The 18,453-nt window shown below is 38.8% G+C and overlaps 1 protein-coding gene across 1 annotated transcript in view; it reads left to right on the top strand.

The window, feature by feature from the left end:
- The first annotated feature begins 763 nt into the window (after window positions 1–763).
- Window positions 764–18,453, top strand: part of LOC124777199 (U6 snRNA-associated Sm-like protein LSm3) — a 35,814-nt gene continuing 18,124 nt past the window's right edge. Inside the window, exons 1-2 of the mRNA XM_047252514.1 lie at window positions 764–986; window positions 2,885–2,992. Coding sequence (XP_047108470.1) covers window positions 966–986; window positions 2,885–2,992 — 129 coding nt within the window. The 5' untranslated portion in view covers window positions 764–965. The remainder of the gene's footprint in view (window positions 987–2,884; window positions 2,993–18,453) is intronic.

Below are 18,453 nucleotides of genomic sequence, written 5' to 3'. Positions count from 1 at the left end.
TCGATCTCGTGAGGCACAAGGCTCTCATAACGAAGTACGTACGTCGGTCAACAGATGACACTAGGAAAAGTATGTTAACTGCGCTTTTTAGTTGCTACTTGCGACTCTTAGTTGCGATTTGTCACAGAAATCGCAGTTTGACTCGATAGCGAATAGCGTAGTATGAACTTTGCTCAACTGATGGCAGTGCTAACTGCGCTTTTTAGTGGCTACTTGCGACTCTTAGCTGCGACTTGTCACGGAAATCGCAGTTGGACTCCATAGCGTACGGCAGAGATGGACGTAGTACGAACTTTGGCCAACAGATGCCACTGTTAACCGCGCTTTTTAGTTGCTACTTGCGACTCTTAGTTGCGACTTGTCACTGAAATCGCAGAAAGCAGTTCTAAATTCGACCAATAGATGGCTCACGTCTTTGAATGTGAAATAACACTTGCGACTGCTAACTGTAACTGAAATCGCAGTTAGATTCTGTAAAGTTGCTACTGTGATATCTGTGACTTCTCAGTCACTGTGATTTCTAACAGATACGCGATTTCCTGGCCACCACTAAAGGAGAACGAAGTTGAGCTTTTTGTGGTATGACAAAAGTTGTGTCTCTTAAGTTGCGCCACTAAAAACTGAGAGTTCTCCCACGCAACTGCAGTGTGCCATTAGCTGTTGTGGCACTTTCGTTGCATGTGTGATCTCGGCTATAAGACATGCGGTGTCAAATGCTGTGACGTCCGCGCCACGGTCTGTCTTTGTCGCTCCCCCCAGCGAGATATCTCCGATTGACGGATACGACCTGGTCTACAAGGCAGCGCATTTGGAAGTACAAGTGCAGAGATGATGAGATCATTTATTTGTAGGTTTGTGTAGAATAGAATCTTTGCTGACATTTGTTAGCGGGAATATGAATCAATGTTTATGAAATACTGAAATAGTCTAGACAGTATAAGACTGGTGGGGAAACAGTTGTCATAATGGCGGAAGATGGCGACCAGGTAAATAGTTATTGAAGGACTATGAAATTTTTTTGTTATCTTGTTATCAATAGTACCTTTATATTTGAGGTTATGAATGTGCAAACAAGTGGATTGTTTTTATTTAAGCTCAGCTGCTACTTTTATTTGACACTGCTGGATCAAGGTATTTACCGTTTCAGTTAATATGAAATACACGATTAGCGTCAGCATATAGTATTCTTCCTCAGTTACTCCGCCGACATGTAGCCGGCGCATGACCGCACGTTTGTGTTGTTCCCTATTTTCACTTTCTAGCTCGTATTTGACATGAATACTGTGACATTATCCCTGATCTAACATTTAATGTTTTAAGAATTTTAACTTTATATAGTTATTTTGCCACAGCTAGACTGCTGTTTTGCACTGGGACCCATCATTGACACTGCATATATTTTTAAATAATCCTTTCACCGGCATGATTTGATTTCCTTTGGCTCACGTAGTCGAAATTATACTCGTTTTTTTGATGCTATACACGAATTAGTACTACTTTATATAAATAGTGTTCATGTTTCCTCATCTGGCATTACTTCTGAAATGCCATTGTCATAAACTATATGTTTCTGATTTGCTCTTGATCTGTAAAAATATTTAAAGAAGTATTCCCTCTGTTAATTACTGTGCCATTTCTTGTCTTAACTGACAAAATCTGATGCCTACTCAGTGTGATAATGTGTGAGGTGATGCAGTGGTAAGACACTAAACTTCTATTTGAACTGACAACAGCTCAAATACCCTTTCAGTCGTCATGATTTTCCTAAATCATTTAAGGCAAATTGTGGTGGTTCTGCTGAAAATTACAGGACCAATTTTCTTACCCTTCACCAATCAGAGTTTCCAATAACCTAATTAATTTTAAACACTGTCTTTCTTCTTCCTAAAATGGCAAGGAACAGTTAGTATGAGTTATCACTTTGTCTAGAATTAACAGATTTTGAGAACGCTTTTGACTTTTTTGCAGCAAGATATATAAAATGGCATTTGAGAAATGAACCATTGTAGCTATGATTTGTTACTGTACTGTAAAATACACAGTTGAAAGCTATAGCCTCTATTTAACTGCAGTAACTTAAATTAAACTTCTAGGCAATGAAATTATGTACATGAAAACTATTCTCAGCAGTCCTAAAGCAAGTTGTTAGATTCTTCATTCGTGAATGCTGAGGAGGAGACTTCCCATACAAACAATTTAATGCTTTGAAAACTACTGATGTCACTTCGTATCCTAATACATGCATTTGCTGTATGCCACTCATACTGAACACCATGATGGCTAAATACCTACACCATACCTAAACGAAATTCTCTGTATGTGCTCCAAAGTGCATGCCACAGACAAGCACAGCTGAATGATGCTGCTGGCTAAAGTGCCACGAGGTACACAGTCCATTACTACTGTGCATTGCCCCACCACCAACATTCTTACCTGTACGTCACTAGCAGCTGTATGCTGTCATTGATTGCGATGGCAACTTTATATTTCAGATTATTGGTAGTTATTCCTGCTTATCTATCACTTGAGATTTGTTCTAGTAACTAAAAGGAACTGGAGACAGTGGCCAGTTTTATACTTGCAGTTGATACATCATCCTTTCTGTGTTCTTTTCTGGATGGCTTGCATTCAGTCCACTCTTTTGTGGATCTTGGAGCAAGTTTGAATGTTAGATGAGGACTTGTATTTTAATCTTCTAAGTGCAAATAGATCTGTCTCTTCTTACTCCTATGCACTAATTTACCTTTGCTTGTCAATGCTTTGTGTCCTCTTGCTTCCTAAAATACGCTTTTCCGCCAGTGAAATTTCATCATGGTTTAGGTCCCATTCTAAGTGATGAAATAACAGTATCAATACATTTCGTCTACCTGCTTGTTACTTTTAGGTTCCGGCTATTACTGTTAAGGAGCCTCTGGATCTAGTTCGCCTAAGCTTGGATGAAAGAATTTATGTCAAGATGAGGAATGAACGAGAGCTTAGAGGAAGGCTTCATGTAAGTAGAAGCATGAATTAGATGGAATATTGAGATTGACTTTTTATTTAGTTGGCGTAGTTCTATAAACTCTGATGTTTGAGGCTCACCACTATTTCATTTAAGCCATTTATTTATTGCATTGGTTTTATTTAAATGAGACTGTATAGATTCCAGAACAATATTTGTGTAGTAGTAGTAGAAGTAGTAGTAGTATATAGTCTCAGAGGAAGTATTGACTCAGAGTAATACTAAAACGTTAGGATGAATGAAAACCCACTTAATGACTGAGGTACTGGTTAGTTAAAAACAAACTAACTCTTATTAGGGAGAAATGCAGTTCAAATCCACATTTGGCCATCTAGATTTAGGTTGCCTGTGGTTTCACTGAATTGTTTAGGTTAAATGTTGACATGGGTATTTTGAAAAGTAAATGGTTAGTTTCCTCCATGAAGCTGAGATTATGTTCTGTACTAATTTTGTAGTTCAGATATTAAAACCTAATATTACTTTTAAATACAAGGCTTTGTCCATCTTGGACAACACAATTAGCTGATTCTTTTGCGTTATGCCAGCAGCCTAATTGTTTTAAGCCAGAAACAAACCTTGGTCCTGTTCATCATTGTAATCACTGACGTGTTCCTTGTGTTTCTTGTTATAACCTTTTATTTCCTTAAGTTATATATATGCTGGTGACATATTCTACGACATTGTCATTGATGTAGATGACTGACTAAATGCAATTTATGTTAAAAAGGACAAGCTGTTCTCCCTCCATCCTTTATTTAAAATTGCAATCCAGCTGCTGTATGGTCCAGTTCGTGCTTAGAGCTGAGCAAGTATTAAGGAAAAAGAGAAATTCATAAGACGAGAAGTAGTAGTGAGAGATGGCATACAAGCTAATTCATTACCTTCATCTATGCTGGGAATGTCCTATAACACAATCAGAATAATCCAAATTTGGTTGCCTCACTTTACTCAAAGTAGTATGACTAGGAAGTAGGATGTAACCCTTGGTCTAGGGGTAGCATCTTTGATTAGAAATCAAAACATCCTGGGTTTGGACCGGGCTGCTGCTTCAAGTTTGAATAAAAATGTCCAGAATATTGGCCAAAGACTTCCGGCATAAGAAATCACATGCATCTACCAACAGCGTGTAGTCAAAGAGGGCGGAGGAGTGTGCTGAGTTTCTGGGCACTCTCTTGCCCTTGGAGTGGTAATCTGTCCTTAAAAGACAGAAGAATTAGAATGATCAACAGCATGAGGATCCAGAAGACAATGTAAAACCACTGCATTAAAGACACATTATGTGTATCCACAGAACATGTAGACTGTAATTGAAAAAGTGTCATGACAATCTCTCCATTGGGAAAAGATTCCAGACTAGCTCCCATTCAGATCTCCAGGAGGGGACCACTAATGGGGAGATGACCATGAGAATAAGACTGAGTAACCAATGAAAGTATAACATTCTACCAACTGGGACGTGGCTTGTTAGACGTTTGAAAGTGGTAGGGAAGCTAAAAAACATGAAAAGGGAAATGCTAAAGCTCAATCTAGTTACAGTGGTGGTCAGTGAAGTGAAAAAAGAAGACAAGGATTTCTAGTCGGAGGAGAATAGGGTAGTATCAACAGCAGCACAAAATTGCATAGTGCTAGTAAGATTCCTTATGAATAGGAAGGCAGGGCAGAGTGTTACTGTGAATAGTACACTGATAGGGCTAGTCTCATCAGAATTTACAGCAAACAAACACTGACAACAGTAGTTCAGGTGTACATGCTGATGTCACAAGCAAAAGATGAAGAGACAGAGAAAGTATATGAGGATACTGAACAGGTAATTCAGTGCGCAAAGGGGGATGAAAATCTAAAAGTCATGAGGAACTGGATTGTGGTTGTAGACAAAGGAAAAGAAGAAAGGGTTGTGGAAGAATATGGACTTGGTAATAGGAATGAGAGAGGAGAAAGACTAATAGAGTTCTACAATAAGTTTCAGATGGTAATAGTGAATACTCTGTTCCAGAATCACAAGATGAGGAGGTATTCATTAAAAAGGCCGGGAAATACAGGAGGATTTCCATTAGATTGCATCATGATCACGTCGAGATTCCAAAATCAGATATCGGACTGCAAGACGTACCCAGGGGCAGGTATAGACTCTGATCAAAATTTGATGTCGATGAAGAGTAGGCTGAAGTTTAAGAGACTAGTCAAGAAGAATCAATGCGAAGTTCTCTGAGGCTATAGATACTGTAATAATGAATAGCTCAGTAGGCAGGTCAGTTGAATAGGAATGGACATCTCTGAAAAGGGCAATCACCAAACTTGGAGAGAGAAACGTAGCTATAAGGAAAGTAACTGCAAAGAAATGATGGATAGCAGAAGAAATACTTCAGTTGATCAATGAAAGAAGGAAGTACAAAAATGTTCAGGGAAATTCAAGAGTACAGAAATACAACTCATCTGGTAATCAAATAGGAAGTGCAGGGAAGCTAAAGTAAAATGGCTACATGAAAAATGTGAAGAAATCGAAAAAGAAATGATTGTCATAAGGACTGAATCGGCATATAGGAAAGTCAAAATAACTTCTGATGAAATTAAAAGAAAGGGCAGTAACATTAAGGGTGCAATGAGAATTCCACTGTTAAATGCAGAGTAGAAAGCAGACAGGCATAAAGAGTACAGGGAGAGCCACTATGAGGGTGAAGACTTGACTCATGTGATAGAAGAAGAAACATGAATCAATATAGAAGAGGTAGGGGATCCAGTATTAGAATCAGAATTTAAAAGAACTTTGGGAGACTTAAAATCTAATAAGGCACAAGGGGTAGATAACATTCCTTCAGAATTTCTAAAACTATTGGGGAAGTGGCAGCAAAATGATTATTCACGTTGGTGTGAGACTGGTGGTATACCATCAGACCTTCAGAAAAAGTCACCCCCACAATTCCCAAGACTGCAAGAGCTGACAAGTGTGAAAATTATAGTACAGTAAGCTTAACAGCTCCTGCATCTGAGTTGTTGACAAGAATAATACAAACAAAAATGGAAAAGAAAATTGAGGATCTGTTAAATGACGATTATTTTGGTTTTAGGAAAGTAAAGGCTTCAGAGAGACAGTTCTGAAGTTGCGGTTGATAATGGTAGAAGACTGAAGAAAAATCAAGTCACTATCATAGGATTTGTTGACCTGGAGAAAGCATTGGACAATGTAAAACGGCGCAAAATGTTCAGAATCCTGAGAAAAATTGGGTTAAGCTGTAGGGAAAGATGGCTAATACGCAATTTGTACAAGAACCAAGAGGGGACAATAAGACTGGAAGATCAAGAACGAAGTGCATGGATTAAAAAGGGTGAGATGTAGCCTCTGGCTCCTGCTGTTCCATCCATATGTCAAAGAAGCAATGATGGAAATAAAAGAAAGAGTTTGATTGAAATTCAAGATGAAGGGATATCAGTGTTTTGATTTGCTGATGACATTGCTATCCTCAGTGAAAACAAACAGGATTTGTTGAATGGAATAAATGATCTAATGAGTACAGAATATGGACTGAGAGTGAATAAAAGACGAACGTAATGAGAAGTAGAAGAAATGACAACAGTGACAAATTTAATATAATAATGGGTGATTATGAAGTAGATGAAGTTAAGGATTTCTGCTACCTGTACAGAAAAATAATCCACGACAGACGGAGCAAGGAGGGTGTAAAAAGCAGATTAGCAAAGGCAAAAAGGGCATTCCTAGTGAAGGGAAGTCTACTGGTATCAAACATAGATTTTAATTTGATGAAGAAATTTCTGAGAATGTATGTTAGGAGCACAGCATTGTATGGCAGTGAGATATGGACTGGGACAAATGGAATGGGAGAGAATCGAAGCAGTTGAGATGTGGTGCTACAGAAGAGTGTTGAAGATTGGGTGGACTGATGAGGTAAGGAATGAGAGGGGTCTCGCTAGAATTGAAAAAGTAATGTGTGGAAAACACTGACAAGAAGAAGAGACAGAATGATGGGACATCTGTTAAGATATCAAGTAATAACTTTCATGGTACTGAGGGGCTGTTGAGAATAAAATCTGTAGAGGAAGACAGAGATTGAGATACATCCAGCAAATAATTGAGGGCATAGGTTGCAAGTTCTCTGAGGTGAAAACATTATCACAGGAGGGGAATTCGTGGTGGACCACATCAAACCAGTCAGAAGACTGATAACTCAAAAAAGAACTGGCAAATACAAAGATAACCTCATGGCCATAGATCACTTTTACAAAGTTATTGGAAATGTTTTGGTAATACAATTTAAGAGCAACAAAATACATACATACAGGTAGTCGTCCGTGTTGTTATAGTAGAAACCACCCCAGCATTTGCTAGAAGTAATCTAGGGTAATCAGGGGAAACCTAAATCATGATGACCAGATGAAAATGGAGCCTCTACCCACCCAGTTTGTTTAAAGCAGAGCTATCTTATTCAGTGTATTCCTAGTGTACAGTACTGTTTCACATTAAAAGTTATTTAATAATGTAAAAGACTAGTGCTACACTTCATTCATATATCTCACATACACACATACACATTACGTAAGGACCATAACAGTGAGGTGGCCCTTTTTTCCCCCTGCAAATAGGCTCTTTAAGTGCGTGTATAGAGTTTCTTGGGAGCCTGAACAAATTAAGAAGAAAAATAAAACATATCCAACCAGATTAAAACTGTGTGTCCGACCGAGACTCGAACTCAGGACCTATGCCTTTCGCGGGCAAGGTCCTGAGTTCGAGTCTCGGTCGGGCGCACAGTTTTAATCTGCCAGGAAGTTTCATATCAGCGCACACTCCGCTGCAGAGTGAAAATCTCATTCTGGATATCCAACCAGGTACTCTCTTTACAAGTTGTCTAAGTTCCTAGACTCACCAGTTGAAAAATTCTGTTATGTAGTTACATGGTAAGCTGCAGTATTATAATAAAGTTGGATAACAAGTAGTAATGTAAACAGGATTCACTATTTATAGATGTAAGCAAATGTTTACTTTGTAAAATATCAATGTAATAGAATAAATATTAAGCTACGAACAAGAGATAAACAGCAACTACTTGATATAACTGAGGATGAAGCAGATTTTTTCAAAGTAGGAGCTTTCTTGCTAATTTACTTTATTAAATTTAGCTGCCATGAGCATCAATAGCATTGAACAACATAGTATAGTTTGTTGTTCACACAGTGATAGTGCTGCTGTTGGAATGCATGCTGTCAACTTGGTGCCTTCACAGCACTGGGTGGCTATCTTCTTTTTATGACTGACTCCCTGGTGAGTGGCAGGCCCGAGCCTGTGCCAGCTAGCTGCTCAGCTTCGCTGTCCAACACAGAGCTGGCACCCACCATAGTCTTCTGTCGTGCCAGGTAGTGTGGTTTAAACACCATCTATCCTGATGCGTTGTATGCTGCAGCCACAAGGCAGTTGAACAGCAAAGGGCTGCCTCTGTCATACATCAAACAGCATGCTGATGAGATGCAGGTTTGAGCTTGGACCAGCTAGCTGCTCAGCTTGGCTGTTGCTATCCAACACGCAGAGCAGGCACTCACCATTGTATATGGTCATGCCATGTACTGCAGTTTAAAAACCACCTGTCCCAATGTGTTGTATGCTGCAGCCACAAGGTGGCTGAACAGCGAGGGGACACCTCTGTCACCTCTTAAAATGATGCACTACCATGTGTCAGTTACCTGTGGCTGCACCACAGTCACCACCACCAGCTGCTGCCACTGTCAGCATGTGTACGTCACTGAATGGGCAGGCAGCTAACATCAGTACACTGCGCGACCATGGCTGGTTACATCACAGAGGACAAGACCCCTCCCTCCAGCTATGATACTGTCTTTAAACTGTCATGAATAAAGGACTTCCTTAACCAGGGATGTTATACTGATGGTCTGCCGTTCGTATCCAGTCAGTACCATCTCTGCAGCCCACACCTAGATGGGGAAATGGCTCTCTATCATGACTTGCCAACAGCCAGTTCACATGCCCTCTTAGGGGTCACCTCCTGACTTTTAACTTAAATAGTTTTCATGAAATTTTCTTGGAACATTTCTGCAACAAAGAGGCTGTGCTGAATGTTGACATTAGATCTTGCATTGTGTTAAATGTTAAGTTTTGTAGTTCGTTCGTAGAGTTTATGTTAATACATTTAAGAGGGTAGACTCACTGATTTTAATGCCTGTCATTATTTGTGTGTATGTAATGTAAACGAACAAAAAATGTAATAGAGGCATTATTTTAAGGTTTAACTGCAAAGTTAGTGCCACTGTGGATATCCACATCCATGGTCTTTTTACAGAACTAAATGGATGAGCATAGCAGATGGTGCTTCTTGTTTTAGGCAATAGCTGCAATTATGAATGATTGAATAGCTTTAAAAAAAATGTTTAAGAGAATGCCTTTGACATTCTTTGTCAAAGTCATGAAAGCACAAAAAATACTCATTCTTGTATTTTAATTTACATTTTATGTGGCGTTGATGGGTATTATTCCAGACATACTAAGATTCAGTATCTTATGTTGTAAAATAGTTCAGATTTAAATTCATAGAGCTATACATATGTTCCGACTTTTAATGGTGCCAGTCACAGTATCTGGAAGTTCATTCACTGAATCTGTATAACTCAGAAATCTACACCTCTAAATTTGGTAGTGGAAAATTCTTGATGCAATATTAATAAAGGCTACAGGTACCACTCATTGCATAGTAAGGGTGTTGAGTCTTTAGTTATTATTATTATTATTCTTTCTTTCTTTTCTCAGACGTTATGTCTGGTCAAAAATGGAAAGTGACGCGGACCTTGATCAAGCGTGACTTCCTTTTAACTGTACGGTGTATGTTATATTGCATTTAGGAACTTTCGGGTAATTGAACATGTATCAATAATTACGGATTTCTGTAGTTGGGTATACAGGTTTGGATGTAGCTGTATTGCATTGATGTACTGGTGGATATTGTGTGGTATGACTCCTGTAGTTGATAGTATAATTGGTATAATGTCAACTTTATCCTGGTGCCACATGTCCTTGACTTCCTCAGCCAGCTGGAGGTATTTTTTAATTTTTTCTCCTGTTTTCTTTTGTATATTTGTTGTATTGGGTATGGATATTTCAATTAGTTGTGTTAATTTCTTCTTTTTATTGGTGAGTATGATGTCAGGTTTGTTATGTGGTGTTGTTTTATCGGTTGTAATGGTTCTGTTCCAGTATAATTTGTATTCATCATTCTCCAGTACATTTTGTGGTGCATACTTGTATGTGGGAACGTGCTTTTTTATAAGTTTATGTTGTAAGGCAAGCTGTTGATGTATTATTTTTGCTACATTGTCATGTCTTCTGGGGTATTCTGTATTTGCTAGTATTGTACACCCGCTTGTGATGTGATCTACTGTTTCTATTTGTTGTTTGCAAACTCTGCATTTATCTGTTGTGGTATTGGGATCTTTAATAATATGCTTGCTGTAATATCTGGTGTTTATTGTTTGATCCTGTATTGCAATCATGAATCCTTCTGTCTCACTGTATATATTGCCTTTTCTTAGCCATGTGTTGGATGCGTCTTGATCGATGTGTGGCTGTGTTAGATGATACGGGTGCTTGCCATGTAGTGTTTTCTTTTTCCAATTTACTTTCTTCGTATCTGTTGATGTTATGTGATCTAAAGGGTTGTAGAAGTGGTTATGAAATTGCAGTGGTGTAGCCGATGTATTTATATGAGTGATTGCTTTGTGTACTTTGCTAGTTTCTGCTCGCTCTATAAAGAATTTTCTTAAATTGTCTACCTGTCCATAATGGAGGTTTCTTATATCGATGAATCCCCTTCCTCCTTCCTTTCTGCTTAATGTGAATCTTTCAGTTGCTGAATGTATGTGATGTATTCTATATTTGTGGCATTGTGATCGTGTAAGTGTATTGAGTGCTTCTAGGTCTGTGTTACTCCATTTCACTACTCCAAATGAGTAGGTCAATATTGGTATAGCATAAGTATTTATAGCTTTTGTCTTGTTTCTTGCTGTCAATTCTGTTTTCAGTATTTTTGTTAGTCTTTGTGTTTATTTTTCTTTTAGTTCTTCTTTAATATTTGTATTATCTATTCCTATTTTTTGTCTGTATCCTAGATATTTATAGGCATCTGTTTTTTCCATTGCTTCTGTGCAGTCGCTGTGGTTATCCAATATGTAATCTTCTTGTTTAGTGTGTTTTCCCATGACTATGCTATTTTTCTTACATTTGTCTGTTCCAAAAGCCATATTTATATCATTGCTGAATACTTCTGTTATCTTTAGTAATTGGTTGAGTTGTTGATTTGTTGCTGCTAGTAGTTTTAGATCATCCATGTATAGTAGATGTGTGATTTTGTGTGGGTATGTTCCAGTAATATTGTATCCATAATTTGTATTATTTAGCATGTTGGATAGTGGGTTCAGAGCAAGGCAGAACCAGAAAGGACTTAATGAGTCTCCTTGATCTATTCCACGCTTAATCTGTATTGGCTGTGATGTGATATTATTTGAATTTGTTTGGATATTAAGTGTGGTTTTCCAATTTTTCATTACTATGTTTAGGAACTGTATCAATTTAGGATCTACTTTGTATATTTCCAATATTTGTAGTAACCATGAGTGGGGTACACTATCAAAAGCTTTTTGGTAATCAATGTATGCATAGTGTAGCGACCTTTGTTTAGTTTTAGCTTGATATGTCACCTCTGCAACTATTATCAGTTGCTCTTTACATCCTCGTGCTCCTTTGCAACAGCCTTTTTGTTCTTCATTTATAATTTTGTTCTGTGTTGTATGTGTCATTAATTTCTGTGTAATGACTGAAGTTAATATTTTGTATATTGTTGGCAGGCATGTTATGGGGCGATATTTAGCTGGGTTTGCTGTGTCTGCTTGATCTTTAGGTTTCAGATAAGTTATTCCATGTGTAAGTGTATCAGGGAATGTGTATGGGTCTGCAATGTAACTGTTAAATAATTTATGATATGAATTAATAGAGGGAAACATTCCACATGGGAAAAATATACCTAAAAACAAAGATGATGTGACTTACCAAACGAAAGCGCTGGCACGTCGATAGACGCAACAGTTTGTTGCGAAAGCTTGAATTTTGTGTGTATGTTTGTGTTTGTTTGTGTGTCTATCGACGTGCCAGCGCTTTCGTTTGGTAAGTCCATCATCTTTGTTTTTAGGTATGTTAAATAATTTAGTTAGATGTGAATGTGTTGAGGTGAATTTCTTTAGTCAGAAATTTGCTATTTTATCTTTTCCAGGGGCTTTCCAATTGTGAGTAGAATTAATTGCTTGGGTGACTTCATGTTGCAAAATTATCACTTCAGGCATTTGTGGTATCGTCTTGTATGTATCTGTTTCTGCTTGTATCCACCGTGCATGCCTGTTATGTTGTACCGGGTTTGACCATGTGTTGCTCCAGAAGTGTTCCATGTCTGTTATGTTTGGTGGATTGTCTATTTTAATGTGTGTGTTATCTATTGTCTGTTAAAATTTCTTTTGGTTTGTGTTGAATGTTTGGTTTTGTTTCCTTCTATTTTCACTTTTTTTGTATCTTCTAAGTCGTTTGGCCAATGCTTGTAATTTCTGCTTCTTTTCATCTAATTGCTCTATCCCTTCTTGTTGTGAGATTTTACCTAACCTTTTTCGTTTTTTTTCTGACATTTCATTTCTTATAAATTGTGTTAGCTGTCCGATGTCTTTTCTCAGTTTTTCTATTCTGATCTGTAGCCTGTGTTGCCATGCTGGTTTTGTGGGTTTCTTCTGTGTGTTGGTTGGTTCTGATCTCTGCCTAGTGTGTATATTTAGTGTAGTGAGTGCTCCTATATAAACCAGTAGTTGTAACTCTTCCATAGTTGTTTTCATTTATTTTGTTGTGTATGATTGTGTTGATAGTTTTTATTGTTATTTCAACTTGTGGGTTATTTGGCGGTCTATGCAAGAATGGTCTAATGTCTGTATTTGTGTCTTTGTATTCTATATATGTCAGCTGAAATTTTTCTTCTATATCTAACATGTGTGTCACTTCGTGTTCTATTTGTGCTTGTTCTGGTGGCTGTCTTAAGATTTCGTTTTCCTCTGACTGTTTAATTGATGCGTGTTGTTCTTTGTTTGTTTGCTGTGGGATGTTTGAGTCCATTACTGTATTTTCTTCTTCTTCTTCTTCTTCTTCTTCTGATTGCACTTTATTGTGTTCCAGTATTTGTTGTACTTGTTCTGTTAAAAATTTTAATTCTGGGTATCCGGTAATAAATGTTGTGTATACTTGTGATCTGTATCCAGTTGTGTTGGTTCCTAGGTTTGTTGCTTGGTAATAACAGAACATGAGGTGTCGATTAACTTCATCTGACCATCTCATCCTCTGTCTTTGTTTTCCGTCTAGGGTGGTTGCGGGAAGCATATCCTGCAAAACACCTCTATTTGGATTTGAATCATTTTCCAGTTGGCTAGCAGTGTCGTTACCATTGTGGGCGGACATAGGGTTCAATCGTCGTTCCCGACCATGACGGCGCTTGTCCGAGGCTTCTTTAGTTCTGTCCTGAACCAACTAATCACACTGAAAGGGGGGTTAGCCCTATTAGTGGTTTGTTCTTTTCGTCGCCTTTTACGACTGGCAGAACATACCGGAGGCCTATTCTTTTCCCGGGCCTCCACGGGAATTATCTGGTGTTTATTATTATTATTATTTCATGTGGCTCAACAGCCGAGAGACAAGTCTTTCAATTAGAAGCCACTTCAACTGTAGTGTTCCTAACCTACCCCAGTTGTCAATTGGAGAAAGAAGCCTACAGTTCAATGTGAAATCCAAACTGTGCCATTCCTGGTGGCTCCTCACATAATTGAGAGGTGCAAGCTACATTAAAGGCAAACTTAAAATTTCCGAAGTCCAACCAGCATTTAATCCCGTAGCACCTTGTTCCCGAGACAGGTGCTTCACTACTAACCCACTAGGTCTAACAAGTCAGCGATATGTGCACAAACCAGACTGAGAATGTTGCTGAGATTTGGACGAATCTGTCATCAGTTAACAGAATACACCTGCACGACTACATTGTGCTACAGCTAGCTTGGGATGAGGGGTTGTATCCGAAGATGTGGGGAAGAGGAGAATGGAGGTGGAGTGCAGTATGGAGAGTTGGATGGAAGAGTGGTGGAAAACTGGGAGGCAGAACCACCAGGAGCAGGGGATGGGAATGTAGTGCTGTTATCTCGTTCTGGTGCAGACAGTGTGAGCTGTGTGTGCCATTCAGTGACAAGGAAGAGTGCATTGGGAGGGGTAGTTAGAAGAAAGGAAGATGACTGTAGAGAGGAAGATGACTGTCCAGAGGACAATGTGAATGCAAAATGAGTGATGTGGAGGCATGGGGCACGGTTGGATGTGGGTGTGTTGGGAGGAGGATCCAGATGCTGTAGGTAGTGAAGCAGCCATTAAAGTCGAGCATGTTTTGTACAGTATCAATTTTTGCCTCTGGGTGGTCAGTTATGCTCTTTGCAACATTTTGGTGCTGGCCATTTGCTCTGGTGGATAAGTACTTGATGGGCATTCCTATTTAAACAGGTAGTTAGCATTTACAGCAGAGGTGGTATACGATATGACTGCATTTACAGGTGGCCTTGCGTCTGATACAAATGCTATGTTTGTGACAGACCTGGAGGAGGATGTACTTGGTGGGTGTGTTAGACAGGTCTAGTACTGGGTTTTCCACTGGAATGTGACTCCTGTGTCAAGGGGGTTGGGAGTATGTGTGAGTAAGTGATGGATTAATGTGACTTGTAAATACAAGTGCTGTTCAAAAAGTATCTGACCTTATTTCTTTTTGTTGAAACCGACAATGGTGTAGGGGCATGTACATGCTCTGTTTGTTAATTCAGAGTTTTTTGGCCAAACACAACACAGTTGTGGTTTGTCAGCCTGACTATTCCTATGACCTAGCACCAAATGCCTTTTGATGTTTTCCTGAACTGAAAAAGACTCCGGAACAGACCAGATTTCAGAACAGGGAAGACGTGCAGAATTCGACAGAGCAGCTGCACACAGTGCCAAAAGAAGCTTTCCAGCGATTGTTCCAGCAGTGGCAGCAGTGTTGAGAAAGTTGTGTATAAGGTGAGCGGGGCTACTTTGAAGGAGACAAGTATCAATTGTATCTAAATAAAGATTGATTTTGTAAATAAAAGTGGGATACTTTTTGAACAGTCCACATAGGTTGGTTGGAAGAATACAAAATTGTGAAGGGACAGGAAGGATTGTGAACATGTTGTTCATCGTTTCTAGACACAATGACAAGTAGTAGAAACACTGGCAAAGAAAGTGATTAAATTATTTATATTGGTTGATGACTGAAGTGCTCCTTTGCAGTTGACTCTTAGGGGGTGGTCAGAGGATTTAGGGATGTATGTGTATATCACTTGGGAAATCTATCTGCAGACATGTAGAGTTGAGTTTATTGAACATGATGTCCCTAACCACCATATTCCACATTATAGCGAGAGCTCATAATTAAGATTCATGGAACGTGCAAGAAACATAACTAACTGAATCATGTAGGTAATACACACTTCTGCAACAGAAAAATCGTCATGAAGATAATTTGCCAGCGAGTTGGTTGGATGGCTCTTGAGGATGAAATGGTTCATTGTGTCATCTGTGGGTCTCCTATCACATTCCAGTTCTGCCTGAGTTGACTGTCCTTCCCCTCCTCCCCTCCCTCCCCATCTCTCCCAATCAAAAATGCTATAGTGTGTCGGATGAGCCACTTGTTAGAATTAACATTCACATAAAGTACCTCTGCAAACTAGTCAACCAGACCAATTGACATTGGAGTGAAAATTGTTACAGATAGTATACCTGTATCAAAAAGCATTTATTGTTATTAAAAAGGAAGAAAGGGAAATTTGGTTACCCTTTGACAATTAAACTTTAAAAACTGTGACTGTGACACTATGTTAGTCACACATCCTTGGATAAGAGTGACATCTTAAGTGCCAGAAAGAAGTATACTCCATTGTTGAAAAAGGATTATGTCCTAACACAACTTGTTTCATACTGAGGTTATTAGACTATTGAAGGAAAAAAACTGAAGGAGTTATTTCTTAAGGCCAGGGTGTCATTCAAATGAGCAAAAATAGGCTGCGTTAGGCAGCGGCAGCCTACACATATTGATTGTCAGATTTCTTGGCGAATATGTTTGCATGCATACTGTAATGTAAATCATTTTACAAGCAGGCTTAACAACACAAAAAGTTTTTTAACTGAGCCGGGCTTCTCTGGCGCAGAGCAATCCCACAGCAGTTGTGGCACTGTCGAACAGTGGGCTGTAGAAATTTTTGTAACTCGTGGATTAGAAAACATTTTTGTCCCAACATTCTAGATACACATACCTTTCAAAAAATGCAATAAAAAATTTGAATTTTCAGCCATTTTGAATCGGACTCTGGCCTTAAAGGGGATATTGTTTTGAGTAATATCAGGAAATGAGTTAAATATGAGCTCGAGAAAACTTCAGTCTTTTTTTTACCCAGAGTACATTAAGGGAGGTACCATGCGTCTGAAAAAGTGGCCATAAATTTAAAACCATCCTGCAATGCTATGGCTACACTGTACTTGTATACAAGAGACAGGCAAAATGTTGAATTGCAGCCCACAAAACCTGTCTCCCATGCTTATTCCCAGAAGTCTGTGTCATCTGCTACAGTGGTCGTACAGTACAGAGCAGAGACTGTCTAACATTTTATTGTAAAAACAAAGTTCAGATATTGTGTGTGTGTGTGTGTGGGGGGGGGGGGGGGGGTTACGCGGCTAACTATCTTAGCGTATTTTAATCTGTTGTAAATGTGGAATACCAGTCAAAGTTAAAGTTTCAGTGAGATTCCTGTGATTCTTACTTGATTTTAAACTTCATGGTTGCTGTATCTGAGGAGTCTCAAAAAACATCAACAAGATCCAGAACATATGTGGATGCTTTAGATCTACATTTCTAAAGATAATTAATGGTATCCATCATGGAAGAATTAGGCTATTAATTATCAAAAAACTTCTCCAGTTGCTATCGTTAACTTTTCATTCATAACTGGGTTCGACCTTTAATTAGGGCATTTCAAGATGTTCTGAAAACTGTCACATGTATGATCGATACATACACACTGAATATAATAGAAGATAAAAAAAGCTAGGTGCACACATTTACAAGTACAGATAGAATATAAAATTTTCATTGCTGTAGAGAAGCGGAAGAAAACAGAAAGTTGCTCTGCGAGAAATCTATAGTATGTATAAAAAGGAATGTTCTTTGATGGTGTGGGCAGTTTGGCTGTCTCTTTTTGAGCTGATGATGCCCGTGGGGACAAAGAAAATGTCTGCCCAGGATAATTTTGAGGCTCTATTCACTTAAACACTTGCACTCTCCTTCTCTTCATCTTGCACATTGATGGATTATTCAAGGGTCTAAACTTATACAAGTTTATTGATTGCATAAGTTATTTGTCCTCATCAGGATGTAAATATATGATATATCCCCAATGAATTTACTGAATTTTATACAAATTTGAATGCATTCGTGGTGGCACTAGTGTGAGTGAGACTTGATTGCTGTAAAGTTACTACTCAGAATGGATTATACAAATGGCATTCATGTTATCCAACAGTTGCATTCAGTCCACAAAAATACTGGATAGGCAGGGTTGGCTGGTATAGTGGCACATGGGAATCAACAGCAATTTAGTCAATACTGCAGGGAAGGAAACTTACGATAAACACATTGTAGCATAGTATTCTTTCACTGTCAAGAACCATGAGCTATGACTAGAGAATGATTAGCAAAATGTAAGGATTAATTAATAAACTGTGGTCCATAAAAATCGGTCTTTCACCTTGGACACTTCTCCCTTTGGCCATTCAGATGGGATGTAATTAACCGTACCTATCTCTGAACAGAAAATTATATGCTAAAGTATGGCTTCATATTCTGGCAACAGGGACCATTAGTTCATAAAGTTTGAATCAGACAAGGTCCACTGTATAAACTAAACTCAAAGGTGTTTTATTCTGCCTCTGCAAGTGAGTGGTCAGTGCGCCTGACTGCCATGTGGGGGTCAGGTATCGGTTCCCAATACTGCAAGGGATTTTCCTTGGTCTGAGGACTTGAACAGAATTCACTCAGGCTTATGATGCCAGTTGAGAGAGTTACTCAAATGGGAAGTAGTAGGTCCAAAAAGATCAGGAAAGGAGACAGTGGCTAGGAGAGTGGTGTGCTGATCCCATGCCCCTCCATACCACATCCAAAGGCAGTATGTTAGAGGATGACGTGATGGCTGGTTGACTTTGCACTGTCCTTTAGGCTTGAGCTCAGACTTAAATACAGGTTTTCTTTGGATATTTATGTGCATGGGGGACCCCCTTATAATAGGCTGTTCCAACTCAGCTCTAGGTGCCTTGATCA

This window comes from Schistocerca piceifrons, chromosome 2 (assembly GCF_021461385.2).
Source record: "Schistocerca piceifrons isolate TAMUIC-IGC-003096 chromosome 2, iqSchPice1.1, whole genome shotgun sequence".
NCBI classification, from domain to species: Eukaryota; Metazoa; Arthropoda; class Insecta; order Orthoptera; family Acrididae; genus Schistocerca; species Schistocerca piceifrons.
The sequence above is the reverse complement of the archived record's forward strand: the minus strand, read 5'-3'. Positions and strand labels throughout refer to the sequence as shown.